Here is an 18717-nt window from a genome sequence, read left to right as displayed (position 1 = left end):
AACAAGAGTAGCAGACCAAAGTTTCAGCAGAAAGGGGACCTTCAGTTGAAGTCCATCTAACAGCAAATGAAAGCCAGTCAAATGTTTAGGGGACCTGGCAAAGCAAAAAATGAATGACTTTGCAACGCCTACTGAGGTTTATGGCATGGCCCAATGTATACAGTGGCAATGAAAAAGAATTGACTTTGCAAAATAAGTTGTAACCAATTGGGAGAACAATGTGATGTCCACCTATATGGCTACCAAGTGGGAGAAATGTGGTGTAACATTTTCAACCGCTCGTTACCCACAAGCCAATGGTTTAGTTGAAAGATTAAACAGAGCCCTTGAAAGATTAAACAGAGCCCTTGATTGCATGATGGGTGCTTTGGAAGAACACGTGAGAAGCAAGTTGGATCTCTTCCTGCAAGGTCTTATTTGCCTAATGAAAGTGTCTCAAAAGGGTGTTGGTTTCAGCCCCTTTAAGCTTTTGTGGGCTATCTAGTCGGATGACCTATAGCTCTGGTGAAGACCGGTTGTAAATCCTGAAAACTTAAACACAGGTGATTATGTACCAAGCCACAGAAAAAGGATGTTGCTCGTGATGTTTGATGCAAATGGCAATCTGAAGGAAGTTAAGCAACAGCATCAACAGAAGGTCTCTTAGATCTTACTTCTGGGTACAGTCATTAGTCATTGAGTCTATAAAGCTGTGAACTAAAGTGACCCATAAAATGTTCTCAAAACTTGATAAGGTGCACTATTTCGTGGATATGGGCATTTAGACAGGCAAGAATATAAAAATGCCAGTATTTATTGGGACCTTAGTTTACACACTAAGCAGATAAAAGCACTACCACACAAAGCCCTTATAAAACAGATATACATTCACCCTTAGGAGAGTTACATTAGCACTTGACACAGTGACCAGTGCAACACAGGTACATAGGTCAGATGTATAAAGAGATAACTCTTAAAAACAAGACTAAACAGCTTTGCTCCTTATAATGTGAAACCCCAAACGTCACAAGGTCCAACAAAGCATATACCTCTTCAGGCAGAATTATACAGAGATTTGCAGTGTCAGATTATTATTAATATAAGTGTTCCAAAGTTAGATAGAAGATCAAGTAAAGTTCAGGTAAGGACTCAATCAGCACACTTGCATAGTCCCAGGGAAGGATTCTCAACCCAGGTTCCACCACCAAAAGGTCAGGTTGGCGAACGATAGGGCCAGGACATTCTGCCAATGAAACCCTATGGAGGACAGGGGGTGGAGGAGGACACAAACGCCCACCCGACACAGATTCTTCCATAGACCACTGCAGGTGTTCTGGAATCATTCTGCGGTGGATTCAGTCAATGAAGGCCCAGGGATCACCGGTGCAGAGGTCACTTTCAGCATCAGTATTTAGTTTTGGTCAGTCATGGTGCACATGAATCTGCTCCATGCAGCTTCCAGTAGAAGACCCAAACAAGTAAAGATTAAGACTTCCGATGGGCAGATCGCCTCGGTATCACCTCATGGGAATAAAAGTGTTGCAACGGGAGTCACCACAGTTGGTAGCGGCATGTGTTCTTCCGTCAGCGAATAAGGGAGCTCGCCCCATCAAAGCTTCCTTTGCAGCGAGACGGCTGAAAATGCAGGAGACGACTTGGGGCATGAGCTGGAAATCATCTTCCAAGGCTCTGCTCGCCACAGCAAAAGCTGCAGCAATATAGCCAATGAGAGAATAGCTGTTCCCACTGGTCCAGGGGTCTAAGTACCAATAAAGGCCTTCTTGAGATGACAGAGGAGCAGGGATTCACCGGGACACTACTGAAGTTGTTGCTAGTCAGCTGCAGAAGTCGTCTCTGAGTCATCAGTGGGCTGCTCCCCTTTGTCTTGGTTCGAACGATGATCTGCTGAACAGTCACAGGAGTCCTTTTAGCAAAGATTCAGCCTGGGAGCAAGCCTAAGCCAGCCAATGATAAGGATCTACACCATTCAAACAGCCAGTGGCTATCCAATCATGGACAGGCTCTGGTCATCACACATCTGCCCAGCAACAGACTTTCTGGTACCAGATCTCTACTCTGGAGCAAAAACACACAAACACTAAGCCCCTTACAGAAAGTACAACGAAAAATATGGCCAAAGAACAAACGAAAATCCTTATGCCATGACCATCTTAGGGTGCTAGCCACATTCAGTAGCCATTCGGAGTAAATGCGAAAGTGCAAGATTAAAAAATAAAAACTGAATAATAAATAAAATGACAGCTGGTACCAGCTCGACTAAGGCATATTGTAAAAGTAACTAAAAAGTAATTATATACTAAGCTATAAAGATACAATGTATACTAACTGTGCTTCAATGTGAGTGAATGTGTGAAATTATAATAAAATAATTCATAAAGACACAGAGCCTTATTCACAGATAGTTTTCCAATGGGGGTTGCGATTTATAAAAAGCTTCTGTGAATTAGGCCCACAGTCCCTCAGTGCCGACAGTCTTAGTGACTATTCAGTTTAATCATAATGAGCAAAAAAAGCAAAGCAAGTAAAGCAGGAGGCTTGATTTACTTACAAAACATATGGGGTTCAAAGCAAGCATAAAGAAAGGGTCTCCCATAGAACTCTATGGAGGTAATGATGAAAAGAAAAAAAACATTTCCAAAAGGTTACAATAGTCTTTCCACAAACAGAAGGCTTTTAATTCCTAGGATCGAATGGGAGATATAGCCTTGGTTTCAAAGAAGATGAGGGGGAAAGTGAACACATAAGAGCTTGAGAAGGTTCAGTAAAAGTGCTTTTGTGCTCCACAACAGACAATACAGCACCAGCAGGAGTGCTAAAGTGTTCTCAGGCAATCTGCCTCCTCGTTTTCATTCTTCCCAGGAATGACACCCTACAGTCTACATGAATACTTTTCCTGTTGAAAGCAGGGACTATAGCATGTCAGATAAAATAGGGGAACACATCAAATCAAAAGACAAAAAGATATTGGATCTCGGGGTGATTGATCCTAGCTGTGGTCCCTGGTGAACTCCTTGTTCCAAGTACCAAAATTAGGATCTAAAGACTTAAGCTTGTGTGTTGACTATAGGGCTCTGAATGCTGTCATCAAGACCACTCATCACCCTCTACATCAAACTGAGTTAATGCACAAGTTAAGTAATTCAATTACCCCAGCACTTTTGATCTCACTTTAGGTTTTTAGCAATTACATTATCGGGCCATGCCAAGGCAAGAACAGCATTTTGAACTTCAGAAGGCATCTACCAGTTCAGAGTCATACCATATCAATTCAAAAATGCCCCTGTAGTTTTCAAAGGATGGCAAGTAAGGCTTTGAATGGGCTAGATTACTTCTATACGGCTCATATTGCTGCCTTTAACTCTATATGGGATGAACAAGATTCCCACACAAACAAAGCACTGATATGTTTGAACAAGCACACTTGAGCATCACGGCATCCATGTGTTAGTTTGGTTAAGGCTCAGTGGTTTACCTTGGGGATAAGGTAAAAGGGGCTAAGATTAAACCTATTTCCAGTAAGTAGAGGATCCATAAACCTGAGAGAGAACCACCCCCCTACACAAACTCAGGCGAGAGACTTCTTGGGCATATAGGTATTACACAAATGTAAAGGCGGATAATGGGTGGGATCATTGCAGCACACCCCTACTTCTCCCAAGCACCCTAAAAAGTGTCCTGGACAGGCATTTAAAGGGTCATTTCAGGAACTTAAGAAAGGAATTTGTCAAGTCACTGTTCTGAGGGCACAAGATAATAAAACAGAGCTTTCACTACTCAGACCAATGTTCTTCAGAAGCGGACATTGTTTCTTTTTTTCTCAACTACATTAAGGCAGAGAACACCCTTTAAGTTTCATCAACAGGCAGCTAAAATGTAGGCAACGGTTGTATGCCACTATGAAGAAAAGGTTGTGCCATAGTGTAGCAGTCGAAGATTTAGACCCTACTTGTATGGTCTACCTTTAAATTACAAACTGACCACATGTCCCTAAAACGAATGATGAACATCAAGTGGGAGAATCGAACATTGCTCCATAACCATTCAAGACTTTGGTGTCACCATGGAGCATAGGTATTGGTCTGTCAAAGTAGTATTACCTAACGGGTGGATTATGTCCCTGGGTCTGTAGTCTGGGGGCGGGAGTTCTTCGGGGCTGTTCCAAAATGTTTCTCTTTTGCGACTATCTCATTGTTAAAGTAGAATTTGCTTTTTGATGATTACCTGTACCCACTTGGTGGATTCCCTAAACAATTCCCTAAACAATTTCTGCCAGCTTCCTAGTTTTACACATCCCTCAGCCAAAACCTGTGTGCATCTCCCTGATGTCCAAATGGGGTGCTGTCTTACCGCTGAGCTAAAGAGTGGGTGAGCCTGTGCATTCAACAGAATCTTACCATACGACTGGTGTGAAAACGGGCTGCTGAAAACATGATTTGGCCCACCGATACAAATGTGCGTACACACACACACACACACACACACACACACACACACTGGTTGCAAAGTGTCCCAACACTGGCATGCCCCTACAGTACTTACGCTTCCTTGAGATCCTCCGGCACAGGGATGGTATGCTTATAGAAGGAGGTCTTCGTAGCCACTTTGTTAGGGTTAACAGGCCGTAGCCGTTCCAACGTGACTATTTCATTGTAGGTGGCATCACATGCTGCATACTCTATGACATAAAACTGTAGGAGACAAAATTGATTACAGCAAGCCAAATATCATGGATTCAAGCCAGTCACTACCACAAAGCTTACAGCAAGGAATAGATGACAAACATGCTGGCCCATTTTGGTTTCCTACATGACATAAGGTCCTTGAACTGGAAAGCTCTATGGCACCCATCAGCATTATCCTCCAAACATTAGCTTCAGTAATACTTACATCTCCTTTCATCATCCGGACCCTTGCCAGCCACCAGCCGCATGGTTCATGCTCGTTGGCTCTGGAGTAAACCTGCAAACAACAGAGAAACACTAAGAAGGAAGTAGGTGTATGAAGATGAAGAAAATATCTTGCAATCACCAGTTTTCTGGCACTCATCGCCAGAAAGGAACGCAAATTCAAATAGCCAAAATACTTGCATCTCATCTCTGACTGGGCTCAACCCCTAGTTCAGAATCACTTTCATACTGCACCATGTTCCTCTATTTAATGGGATGTTAAAAGATAAATGCCTATGAAACACGTTACCTGCTCAAGTAGGCATAATGAAACAAAAACAGACAACAGTACTAAAGACAATCAAAAGGTCTGCAGCAAAACTACAGCGTGGAGTAGGACATGCAAGGGCTATAATCGAACAGCAAAAGGGAATACAAATAATTCAAGTCAGATTTCAGGAACTGCATTTTAACCAAGGGCTAGGACAAGGGACAGGCGTGGATGACCAATAGGCACAGAGAAGGCAGCTTTGAGCACTGTTTCTGTGGCAGGTGGAATCTGAAAAAAGGAGACCGATTCACCTTGCAGGCAAAATGGTTCAGCCACAAGAAACCAAGCTGGAACTGAATTGCAAGACTGCCTGCAAGTAGGACTAAACTACTTCATAGGTAAATTCACTTCCTGGACATCAACACTGTATATTCAATTAGCTATAACTGCTTAAAGCAACCAAGGAATAGCAATGCAGGTGTCTGAGGGGGGGAAAAAGCAAGGAGAAAAAAAAATATTCAGTAACAAACAAGAATGTAAGCTATTGAGGTAGAGTGTTGGGGAGATTTTCCCCAATATCCTCTGGCAAGGGTTTAGGAAGAAAAGTCTGAGTGGTAAGGAACATTTACTTTAACAAAAATCAAGTTCTTCATTCTAGGTATCATCACTGAATTCAATCTCTACACATGTGAGGTCTCAGGACCAGTGTTCAGAGACTCTACATGCGTGGAGATCTGAAACCCCATTTGTGGAGATGGTGTTTTAAATAGTCGAGAAACTGCCTTAAATTATAGTTCATCAGGGCCACAATACACCACATTCTGGGCAATCCTCAATGCTTTTAGACTACCGATACAGGTTACTACAACGGCATTTGTATTCCTTTTCTCAATGCTTGTGGGAGGTCCTCAACAAGGACAGGACTATGTTGTGCAGAAGCAATTAGAATTGTAGAGCACGTATAGCAGACAAGTCAGTCAACAAGAGCCGCATATACAGATGCTTCCTGCCCTACAGTGCAAGTTGCCAAATGAAGACCAACACCTTCTTAGCGGTCGAATTTGGAAGGGTTGTATGAAGAAGGGTTTATGGACTAGAATTGCATTAGTGACAACAGTGAATACGTTTGTCTCCCATGTCCCATCCCCCTTTCCTCCATACTCAAGGGAGTTTGGAAAACACCCAACTGTACAGGAGGCAGGAACACTTATGCAGGACGGTCGGTCTATCACGCATTAGATCTTTAATAGACATCCATCGCTTAGTGCTTGCAAAATGCATCCAGCTTATCCCAGATATCGCCATTAGATCTTTAGGCCTCAAAACGTGCACAAGCCACTGGCTAGTGATATTTGACTCTTGGCGACTAAGACATGGTGTGCTGTGTGGCAATTTACTATGCCTGGCTAGTAGCTTGCAACTTGAAACTTTTATCCCTGCTGACATCCATAGCTTAATCCTTGCAATATGCATGCAGCATAGCCCAGGAAGTTGCCTTGCAGATGTCCTCTAGGGGAACATACCTCTAGAAGGCAACTGAAGCCGCCTTAATACAGACCACATGGACACGTATAGCTTTAGGAGGAGACGTCTTGCTAAGCTTGTAGCATAAAGATACAAGCCACTAGTCAGTGAATGATGGGGTCTTGTGTATAATTTGTATAATTGCGATCTCCCATGAGTGGAGCCGTAGGTACATAATCCTCTTTCTGTATTCATGGAGGACTATCTTGCAGTCCTTTGTTCATTGCGGCATCTTAATTGAATAGTTATACACCTACCCGTGCGGAGCGCGACCAGTACGAGTTTTCCTGCTCGCGCAGATAGTAGTGATTGACGACTATATTGAAACAAGGTACGCTGACATTTAAATTGTCTGTCCCTTTTTGAGAGCGGTACACTCGCGTGTCCGCAGTCGTGTTTCACGTGACTTTAGGAAACAGCATGTTGCCTGATGTCTACTCTTAATGTTTAAAGGTACCTTACTTGGGAGGTGCGGTCTGAATGAAAAAACCATTGTCGCGGTGGTTAGCCCCGTGGGCAGCAAATTTCTGATTAGGAGGTACTGCTGTGAGACTGATGTTTTGTGGTGATGGAGGTATCAGTACTGTAGCCCAGTTGTTAGCGTACAGCACGCCTATGTACACGTGGTGGTGTTACTCTTGGTGTAGGGGTTGATTCAGTTCTCACTCTTGGCACTTGAGGGCACATAATGGTGAGATGAATTGTTTTGACAGTGATATTTTGGTGATGGTATTAGTTGTATGTGGTCCCGGATTGACATACAAGAACAAGTTACTTTCTTACCTGGTAACGTTCTTTCGATGGGATGGTCCGACGACGTATTCCATATCTATGACATGTAATCAGCACAGCTGTGGTGATTACATGTCATAGATATGGAATACGTCAGAGGACCCAATCCCCTCGAACTATGGATTGTTGTTTTGTTTTGCAGCACTGGTCAGGACCTATGGCTATTTAGAAGCAATGAAGGAAGCTATATAGACTTGACATTTGAAGTCTGCAGCTACCCAAGGGTGTATTGTGACACCAGCACTACGAATATTATACAAAGAGGCATGTAGTAGTTTTCAGAGTTTGTGAGGCAGGGTTGACAGCAACCCATGCACCTCACCCAGTACTTTGCAAGTAATTAGCATGGTTTACTGGGTTGTCGAGCTATGTTTTTAGTTTACTATCGATGATGGTGATATATAGTAATAGCCCCCTCTTTCTTTACATTCTGGCTTTAGGAACAATATTGAAACCTATATGTGTGGCCCTGGATTACATGGTGGAGACTAAGAAAATGGCGTTCTTCCCCTGAAGAAAGTTCATGCAATCAGTGCAATAAAGAACTGAAACATGTCGGGATTTGTGTTGGTCGGAGTTAAAATACTCAGAGTTTGGAAGAGTAGAGTTGTTAAAGCCATTTGTGTGTTTTGTACTGTGTTTTACCATTGTATGTGGTTATATGTATGTGAAATTAGTGATGTGTACTGTTTTTATATTTACCATGTTTTGTCGTGTTGGGTCATATTCATAAAAAAACATTTTTAGGAGTTTTTTTATCTTTGTGTAAAACTTTATTAAAACAATGTTTTGATACTGTGGACAAGATCACATGCTTGGTCTATTTGTTCAAGACTAGAAGTACAGGTAGGGTTTGTTTACATTAGACCATCTGTATAGATCAGCAATTTTGAAATCATTGAAACTGTCTCCTTAAGATAGAAAGATGACTCAGTGGAGTCACCCAGTCCGATAAAAAAATGATGTATGGCTCAGATGAGTAGAGCCTAAAGTTTTCTGATTCTCAAACTAGTAGCGACTCCGACCAGGAAGGCAGTCTTATGGGTCACAATGCAAATATCTGTCAAAGTCATAGGCTTGAGCTTGTCGCCAGAGAAGAGTGCTATACTGTGATCCCAGAAAGGATGTGATGGCAGAGTAGGTGGATGCATCCAGGGCAGTCCAGTAAAGTGTCACATGACCACCAGGTTAGCCAGTGGAAACAAACAAGAACCCCTGCCATAACAAATGCACTAATAGTGAAAAGTCAAGTATGACAGAATAGTCATATGGTGAGGGGCCGATTGCGTTAGATTATAATAAAATGATGCAGGGAAGTCTGCTTATCAGAACTCACTTTCATAAATGTGCCATGCCAAAATTAAAGTTCACATAGGGCCTTTGCGGCGATCACCTAACACGCTTAACACCAGCACTATAGCTGCACAGGATATGTTAAAGGTCACACGTGCATTCGTGATAGCAAGCAGGGGTGGCTTTTCAATCTTCAGCACTTCTGATTCAAAACATGTTTGTGTGCATCTAGGTGGCACATTAATCTTTGTATATAAGCCATGCATGGCCAGGGACATAACATTTTACTGCTACAGCAATTTGATATCATACAAGTGCCAAATTTGTGAGTGCGGCCATGGCTATGAGTGCAATGGGTACCATCTGTTTGAACAGATTTCTTTGCAACTGCCATGTGGGACTATGGATAGAAAGCTGCCTCTCTGATCCTCCTGCCTATAGATAACACCTTCTAGGGAATAGCAGCCCACCTCTGGAAATTTCATGGGAGATGTGCTGGAAAGGCAGCAATGACAGGTTGTTAGGGAGAATTCTCAAATATGTGCCAATACCCTTCACCTTAGCGACTCCCAGCAACTTTGCTGGATTTTGAGGACTTGATTTTTTTACCTGGAAAGAGTGCAAGCCTTTTTTCCCCACTCATGTATTTTGATGTGCGTTTTACTCTTGTGTTCTTTGATTATGGAGTTTACGATAACTCCATAGGCATCTTTTCATGTGTGTTACACAGCACCCTCAGTGCAGTGACACAGGGATGTCCTTTTGGACTTCCCAAAGGTTTAAATACCTTCTCTGGGATAAACTACTGTTTCCCAGGGAATGTAAGGTTAAATTGACTTTACTAGTCAAATTCCTAGACCCAGCACCACTATCTTCCTATAGAGTGTTGGAGGGGTTACCGAGTATCCCCCGTGTCTAGAAACTCACGTAGCAGTCAAATGCTACCCTTTCCTATCGAAATGGATGGTGGCAGTGGTTTTACAACGAACTAGCATGATTTTTCCCGACCGCGAACACCTGTAGCTAAAAACTGAGGGGGCCATGTTTTTTTCAAGATGTCGCCTTAAAACCCTATGTTTAAACAGGCCCGGTGGTCTTTTTTCGCCATTTCTTTTTGGAAAGGTCCTTCTAGAGAGTTTGTCTCTGCGCGCCAAACCAGGTTTGGTCCCTTTGTTCCTATGCCTTTGGTGGGCTTCAGGACTGAAGACCGCCTCTGGAGTCCGAGTGTCTGGTGTGGGCAGGAAGTGAGGGAGGTACCCGAAACTGCCTGTGCTTAGTCTCCTAGGAGACCCCAATGCACTCTGGAGTGATTGGCTGACTGACTGTCCAGCAAGGACAGCCACCCTGCTGGGTGAGTGGCAGCTAGGCTGGAATGAAAGGGAGAGAACTGTTTAAAAGGTGAGTCTCTTGGACTGGAAAGCAGAGTCGACCACTGGAACGAAAGAAACGAAGACGAGCTGGAAGAGGACGGCTGCTGCAACTCCTGGACCATTGGTTTGCCCGGTTAAGCCCTGCTGCAGGTCCGAATAGCCAAGTTCACCTCGAAAGAGAAGCCCCTTCACGGACGACTTCTTCCTTTGAGTTGGTGGGACCAATCAACTCTTAAGCCGCCTGGATACCATTCTCTGAGCGGGTTAGGTTTAACCAGGGAGAAGGACACCAGCTTGTGTGCTTGACTGCAGCTACTTGAACTGAAGTGACTCCATTCTTTCAGTGTTTTCCAATGATGCCGTACAGTGCAGGAGTCCCCTGACGTCCTCCCTTTTGTCCCCACGACTGAGGCTAAAGAACAGTAAGATCTGCAGGACCTGCCAGGAACCAACATCTTCAGCTGCATCTTTTGCTTCATACTAAGGTACTGTGCCAACCCGATTGAGAGAACGCATCTCTCGTGGTGAAAGTTTGTGGAACTTTCCCAACTTGCAGGCTGAATCAGCTTGTGACCCAACAGATGATTCTTTTTCGTACAAACTACTTCTGAGAACTTTCGCTAAGACTTTACCGTTTACTACAAGAACTGCTCTTTCCTATCCAAGACACTAGCCCATTGACTTTGACCTAGGCCTATTGAACTGAATAGAGTCCTCGCGTGAAAAAAAAACTCTTTGCACTGCCTAAGAAAGTATTTGTGTTCTATTTCTGCTAACTTGTGCCTTTTACTCCCATTCAAAGTAACTGAAATGCCATTTTGCTCCTATTTTAGGGGGAGCCTAATTTACTTAGAAACTTATTGGTTTTGTATTGAAGTATATTTTTGTAGCATATTAAGTTGCCTCCTTCTAGTGAATGTTTTCTAAATGACTAATAAATTAATAAGGAAACCTTGAGTGTCACTGTCTACTTGAACCACTGTGATTGTAAGACCTCTGTGTAACATCCTTCTACTGCTCACATTCCCTCTTGAGATAAGCCTGGCTGCTAAGCTAGCTACCACAAACTGTAGTACAGACTTATACCAAAAGTGGGTTTTTGCCTACACCTGTAGTCCTAATTGTATGTGGTGGTCCCAGAGGGTACTGCATGCAATTCTGCCTAACACAGGGCCACACTCCCACCATGGTGCTGCCCACTGGAGTGCCTTGGAAGTTACCAGACATTGGAAGGGGAAGAAGTGAGAGTAGCCAGAGCATATCAGGAGGCTGAGAAGCACCATCTTGGTTTCTGCTAGGGTTCTCCACAACTTCCCAATACCTATAGGACGAGGTACTGAGATTATGTCATCAGAAGGAAAAGGGCACGTGTTACAACAACTTGCACTGGACCCATTACAGCAATCTTGATTTGGGGCCAATCCCATGCAACATTTTGCTTTTATAAGGAAGGGGATCCCCCTTCTTTGATTCATCTTTGGATTCTCAAGACAAGTATTTACTCAACCTCATACAAGGACTCAACCAATACAATCTATTCCAAAGTCAGATGTCGGAGGTGGAGAGAGAAGGCATCCAAGGAAAAAGCAAGATCTGCTCTCCAAGCATCCGTAGGGAACAGTGGTTGTAACTACTTTGGACCAAGACGTGTCTGCTGGCACTGAAACCAGAACTTTGCTCACTGGAGGTGAAGGACCCCCTCCCTCCCCCCTAACCCCTTTGTAGGTGCCAGCCAACTTCCTGGAGTGGTAGCACAGAACTGAAAGTCTTTGCTTGTCCTGGAGACACTGGATTGGGCCACCCTCACAGCAACCCAGGAGTCTATAAGTAGCTTAAACACAGCCTCGAGTCGTCGATGAGCTGGCTCGCCCACACTTCGATCCACCACAGGAAAGGTGTTGCTTTCAGCATGCTATGAACCCACGAAACACCAGCTGTTTCGACCCATTGCTGCGGAACGCATAGATCAACCAGATCGCCAGTTCAACTCTGTTGCAGAAACTGATTTACATACCAACAACCTGGTTGAAGCCATTGATTCTCCAGTCTGGAACACAATAGACCCAGCATTGTGTCATCGGCAACGTTACTGCAGTCTCGAAATGTTGGAAGCCAGACTCTACCCAAGTCCACACATCGAACTGGCTTGACGCAGAGCCGCCAGTGGGAAAACAAAAATGTTAAAAAAGTCTCCACATCAGCTTGACCACAGCAAAAGCATCCAGAGTCCAGCTCGACACTGTTGAGCACCCAAAGACAAGAACTAAGGTATGTTGAAGAGGCCCAACCCCTTAGTGCATTTGAGGACCTTTAAGCACTATTCCATACTAACTTTTAAGCACTATTCCATACTGTCCAAACGTCATATCTTTGAACAACTGACACTGTTGCCAAGTCTCTTGCCTCATCACATTTCTGCATTTTCGGTTTTTCTTTTACAGGGGTTGGCTTTTAGTGTTTTTAATTTGTTTGCTTGCAATAACTTTTATTCAAGTTGTTATTTTTCTAGAACCTCAATTGGACATCCTTTTTTTTTGGATCCATAGTACTAAAGTTATTTGGGTTGTAACTTGTTGAGATGGATTTCTGGAATCTGGCCTGGTGGAAAGATTTTAGCAGGGCACTGTAGTTATAGTGAACATGTTAACTGGTGATACACAGCACTCAATTATAAACATATACAATTACCTTTAAGGTCTGAGAAATGCATTCAATAACGTATGCAACAAATGGAAAAAGTAGTGATGCAATAGAATGAGGCAGCTCGAACCTCAGCAAACAGTTTTGAGGCCGAGAGGTATGGTGGTCAATTGAGAACCACCAGTTAGAGCCACACTTGAAAGACACTGCTCAAGTGCTCCATTTAACTTTCGAGAATTTCTCTCACATCTACCATAGTCCTTTACTGGTTTATATGATGACCAATTCTTGAATGTTGTAATTGTTTGCAATTTTCTGATATTTTTCCTTATCACTCCCCCCGCACCCCCTTCCTTGGTTTCCATTAGTGTTAACCGCAGTTTTATGACTTATGATGTTTCTCTGTACAACGGAAATTGCAGTTTGTACTGTCTTTGAATTAACGCTTGAATTCTCTTTGTACTTGCACTAAAACCATTCCATGTGTTTTTACATGTCTTTGTATGTTTGATGTTGGATTTTCTCTTTTTTTCTTGTTTTGTAAAAATGATTGTTGATTTACTTTTTTTTAAAATTGTCTATTATTTTCATATATCAACAATAATCAAACATTGTATCAACTCACCCCCCCCCCCCCCCCCAACTCCCCTCCTCCCCCCTGAGGACTCGAGGACTCGTATGCATTTATTCAGGGATTATATTATGCGGTAAAAATGTCCGTGACTTTGATGTGTGGGCACCATTGTTCCATAAAGTCTGACTGGAGATACTCCAGGACTCCTCCCCATTCCTTAGCAAACCTGTCCCTCGTTCCTTGGATTGTGTGTGTGACTCTTTCCATTGCCAGCTGCGCCCAGACTTTTTGAAGCCACGTGAAGATCAGAGAGGTGTCTTTCTTTTTCCAGTTATGGGCTATTGTTGTCCATGCCGCAATGAGGAGTCCCATGAAGCTTCTCCATTGTGCTTTTTTATATCTTCTCGCCGTGTCGTCTCATTCCACACAACCAGACACCCTCTCCCATTTGTCCCACGTCTGGAAACATTTTGCCCATTTCCCCCTTTACTTCTTCCCAGAAGGGCACTATTCCTTTGCAGGACCACCAGGTGTGCTTCCACGTCCCCACCTCTCCGCATTCCCTCCAGCATTGGTTTGGCGTTTTTGGGAACATTGTGTGGAGTCTCTCGGGGGTGTAGTGCCACTGTCACAATTTTTATCCACATTTCTCTTGTTTGTGCAGATCTGGTCATTTTGGGGATCAATGTCCAAAGATCCTCCCACTGTTTTCTTGTCGGCCCCCCCCCCCCCAGCGTTCTGGTCCATTTGATCACGTATGACCACTTAATTTCCTCATCCTGAGTATTTATAAAATAGAGTGTCAACACCGATTTCTTTGCCCCTGAGTTGGTTGTAACATATTTCTCGAACGTCGCGAGTGTTCTCGTAGCTGCCTTTGTGATGTCCGGGGATTTTAACCAGTGTTTGAGTTGTTCATATCTATATTTCTCCCGTGTAGAGCGTGATTGGAGCGGGAGACAGGATTCGTATGACCTAATTTCGTTGTTGATGAACATTTCCCAAATTTTAGTTATGCCTGCTTCCTCCCAGATTTCATACGTCCCCTGCTCCATCCCCGGTGGAAACTGCGGATTTCTACATATGGGGGTGAATGGCCCGAGCGTGGTGGTCATTGAACCCTTTCGTATCTGAATGTCCCACCCCTCCATCGTTGTTTTCATTACTTCACTGATCCCTAAGTTGGGATTTCTGTGTTTTTGTTTCCATAGCAGTTCCACTAGCGGGGTTCTTGCCACTGCTCTGTCTTGTGCTGCCCAGATCGGTTGTGGGTCGTCCCCCAGCCACTCCCGTAGCACTTTTAACTGTGCCGCTTGATAGTATTTCTGGAAGTGAGCGAGCGCGAGCCCACCCTCCCTGGTTGGTGTGGTTAAGATAGCCCTGGCTAGTCTTGGTGTTTTCCCTTTCCACACAAAGGATGTAATTACCTTTGACAGTGTTTTAAAGAATGATCTGGGTACCCCTATCGGGAGGGCCTGGAAATAATAAAGTAGTTTAGGTAGGATGGTCATCTTAACCGCTTGAATCCTGCCCCACCACGAGATCAGCAGAGGGTTCCATTTTTCCAAATCTCTGCGTATTCTCGTGAGTAGTTGCGGACAGTTTTTACCATATAGCTGTCCCACCTTATGTGTAAGAGTTATTCCCAGGTATTTAATGCCTTCCACTGCTATCTTGAGGTTGAGTGTTTTTGCTTCTCTATTTCTCCCCTATCTCCTGCCAGGATCAGTATTTCCGATTTGTTCCTATTAATTTTTAGGCCTGATAGGTTTCCAAAGTCTTCTAGCTCCGCCACCGCTGCCGCCAGTGTGCGGCCCGGGTCCTCTAAAGCTAACAACATATCATCCGCATATGCGGTTACCTTGTGTTGTATACCTGCCATGTCTATCCCTTTAATATGCGTGGCTTCTCTTAATTTCATAAGCAGGGGTTCTAGAAAGATAGCGTATAATAGTGGGGATAGTGGGCATCCCTGTTTTGTTCCTCAGGATATGCAAACCTTTTCAGTAACCTCCCCATTGATGGCGACTCTGCAGGTTGGGGCGTTATAGTTTGCTGTTATTCTTGCAATAAAGTGCTATCCAAATCCCATGTTTTGCAGGGTCTTAAATAGCATGGACCGCTCAACCCGATTGAAAGCTTTCTCTGTATCTACTGCAAGTAGAATAGCCGGGTTTTGTTTTATGCCCATTTTTTCCACCAAGTGAATGATCCTTCTAAGGTTGTCATGAGTTTGTCTGCCCGGGATATAGCCGGATTGGTCTAGGTGTATTAGTTTTGGGAGAAGGGGGAAGAGTCTAGTGGCTAAAATCTTCGTGTATATTTTGGCATCTATGTTTATTAGGGAAATTGGTCTATATGAAGCTGGGTGAGAAGGATCCTTCCCTGGTTTGTGAAATACTAGGACTTTCGCTTCATTCATTGTGGGGGTCACGTTGCCACTATCTTTAAATGGGTTTAGGAGCCTGGATAGGACTGGGACTAGCTGCTTCGCATATTTCTTATAAAATGGGGCCGTGTAGCCATCCAGGCCTGGCGCTTTATTTAATGGGAGATCTTTTATTGCTTTGTGAAGATAGATAAGTGTCCTGTGCATCTGCCTCCGGGTGGTCAGTGGAGTAAAGATTCTGGTAATATTCTCTGAACACCTCCCCTATGTCCTCTGTGCATGTAATCTGTTGCCCTTTCGTGTCTATGATGTTTTTTTATCGTAGTGTCTTTCTGTTTTGCTCAGAGTTGTCTCGCAAGTAGCCTCTCTGCTTTGTTTGCTTTTATGTAGTATCTTTGTTTTAGATATAGCAGGCTCCTTTCCGCTCCTTTTGTGCGTAGTAACTCTAGTTGGCCTTGTGTGTGTCTAAGTGTCTTCTTTAGCTCTCTTGTGGGTTGTGTCACTATTTTCCCTTGTAGTTCTGTTATTGCCCTTTCCAATTCCTTTTCCCACATATATCTCTGCTTCTCCTTCGTGATTTTTAGTGCCATTATCTTCCCACGGATCACCGCCTTTAACGCCTCCCAGACCGTGCACATGGATAATTACCCAGTGTCATTTTGCGCGAAGTATTCTTCTATCATTCCCCTTATTGATTACCCCGTATCCGGGTCTTGAATTATGTCCTCCGGAAGCCTCCACCTCCATAGTCCATTAGTTTTCCCCTGGAGTTTCAAATCTAGCCACAGGGGGGCGTGGTCTGATAGCCCCCTTTTCCAAACCCTGGATCTTGCCCATGAGCCCCACAGAGGCCCAAAAGTAATCAATTCTAGATATGGAGTTATGGACGTGTGAAAAGTATGTGAACCCTCTCTGCTCCCCCTTCATTTCCCTCCACACATCATTTAGGGCTAGGTTGTTAATTTGTTGCTTGAGACGTTTAGACGGTGCCCCATGACCATGCATCGTCCCCGAACTCCTGTCCAGCTGTGGGTCCCATGCCATATTCAGGTCCCCCCCAAAATCACCTCTCCCCTTGCGAAGGTTTCCAGTTTTCCCAGGGTATCTCTCAGAAAGCCATCCTGTCCCACATTGGGTGCATATACTGACGCAAGAGTGAGCCTCTGCCCCTCCAGCACCACATTAACGAACGCATACCTTCCCTCCTTGTCTGTGATGGTGTCCTCCAGTATGGTGTCCCTGCCATCGTTTACTGCTATAAGGACCCCCGATCTTTTTTCTATTGTATTCGCCTGGGCCCAAATTTTAAATCCCCTTACCTGGGTTTTTTCTTTGTCTTTTACTCTGATATGAGTTTCCTGGAGGAGCAGGAGGTCCGCCCCTTCCTTTTTGAGTAGTCTCTCCAGCTTCACCCTTTTCGTGGGGTGGTTCATCCCCCTGATATTATACGTTACAATGCGTATCTCCCCCATTTGGTACGGCACATGTTAATTGAGCACAAAATCCCTTCCTTTGTCGCTGTTATTGTTTTGGAGTCCCCAACCCCTCTTCCCTCCCCCCTGAACTTACCCCCCCAACCAATAACCATGAACCAAACAAGTTGCCCCCGAGCAGGGCGAGGGTTCCTACTGTTGCCAGGGCGTTGCGCCCATAGCTCCCTGCCCTCCATCCTCTCGGGGGGAATTTTTGTGAGGGATCCTAAACCCCACATTACCATCTGTCCTTACCGGATTCCAAGCCGTGGGGTCCCTCCCGGGCCGCCGTCTCAGCCTTTCATGCAGCGATTTTATTCTCTACGTCCATCGTCCCCGTCTCGTGATTGAGTGACTGGCGCCAGAGCTCCCGGCGTTCCTTTTATTTTTCTCCGATTATAGCGGCTTTCTACGGCCTTCTCTTCCCATGTATGGCTTTTTTTGGTTGATCGTTTACCATCCTTTTGGTTTTCGCCTTTGCTCCCCTCTAGATGGTGTTTGCTCCGCTTCCTCCCCGTCATCCTGGAGTCCCATTATGTTTAGGCCCTCTTCCCATGTGGTCGCTCCTCTGTTTCCCCTCCCATGTGAAGATCAGTCCAAATGGGAAGGTCCATTTATATCGGATTTCTTTAGCCACCAGGGCCTTGACCAATGGGGCCATCGCTCTTCTTTTTTGCAGTGTGACCAGGGACAGGTCTTTGTATAGTTGAATTTCTTGTCTGTTCATTCTGATTTGATCCATTTCTCTTGCTTTCCTCAGTATCTGCTCTTTTTGAGGTATGAGGATAGCGCCACCAGAACGTCTTGTGGTCTTTCCCCGGAGCTCCAGATCTTTTTGGACCGACCCTGTGTACCCTGTCCACTCCGATTGTATCGGTTTCCGGAGCTTCCAGTATGTCTCTAAACACCTCCTTCACTGCTGTGATTAGGTCTTTGTCCAGTACTGTTTCCGACATGTTTTTGATGCGGATGTTAGAGCGTCTGGATCAATTCTCCAAGTCCTCGCATTGTATCTCCAGATTTTGGGTGAGTCTCACCAGGTGGTCCTGAGTTTCGCTTGTCTGTTGCGTTTCCTCCTTGACCCCCTGGATTGTTCTTTCCAGTGTGTCCGTTCTCTCCTCCAGTTTAGCCATGTCGACCCTAAGGTCCTGAACCGCCTGTTTGATGTCGTTTTTCATCGTCGTAAATTGTTCCTGTACTGATGACATGAATTTTTCTTGCAGATCCTGGAACCATGATTGCATGTCATCCCTTGTGGGTGGGTGATGGGGGTTAGTCTGACATGCCTTTGCCTTGTTGGTCGTCCTGTGGCTTCCCGTTAGTTTGCGACGTAGTGTCTGTTGACCACATTTGTAATATGTTTGCGTCTTGCCTTGAGGACTGCGGGGTCTGTTGGGGGGCGTTATTCCTATTTTTTGCCCATGACATGTACCGTGTGCTTTGCAGGGGAGTGCTTGGGCTACTGTTGATCGGAGGGGTGTGCCCACTGCAATTTTCTGTCTCTGC

General features: G+C 44.5%; 1 protein-coding gene across 4 annotated transcripts in view; it reads right to left on the bottom strand.

The window, feature by feature from the left end:
- Nucleotides 1–18717, bottom strand: part of FXR2 (FMR1 autosomal homolog 2) — a 903897-nt gene that overhangs the window by 531731 nt on the left and 353449 nt on the right. For all 4 annotated transcript variants that reach the window (XM_069644549.1, XM_069644565.1, XM_069644574.1 and 1 more), the window contains exons 4-5: nucleotides 4888–4959; nucleotides 4540–4688 (exon numbers count right to left, since the gene is read on the bottom strand). In XM_069644549.1, coding sequence (XP_069500650.1) covers nucleotides 4540–4688; nucleotides 4888–4959 — 221 coding nt within the window. The remainder of the gene's footprint in view (nucleotides 1–4539; nucleotides 4689–4887; nucleotides 4960–18717) is intronic.

The sequence above is a fragment of the Ambystoma mexicanum genome, chromosome 1p (genome assembly GCF_040938575.1).
Source record: "Ambystoma mexicanum isolate Mex_15411 chromosome 1p, UKY_AmexF1_1, whole genome shotgun sequence".
Classification (NCBI taxonomy): domain Eukaryota; kingdom Metazoa; phylum Chordata; class Amphibia; order Caudata; family Ambystomatidae; genus Ambystoma; species Ambystoma mexicanum.
This window is presented reverse-complemented; position numbering and strand designations above follow the sequence as displayed.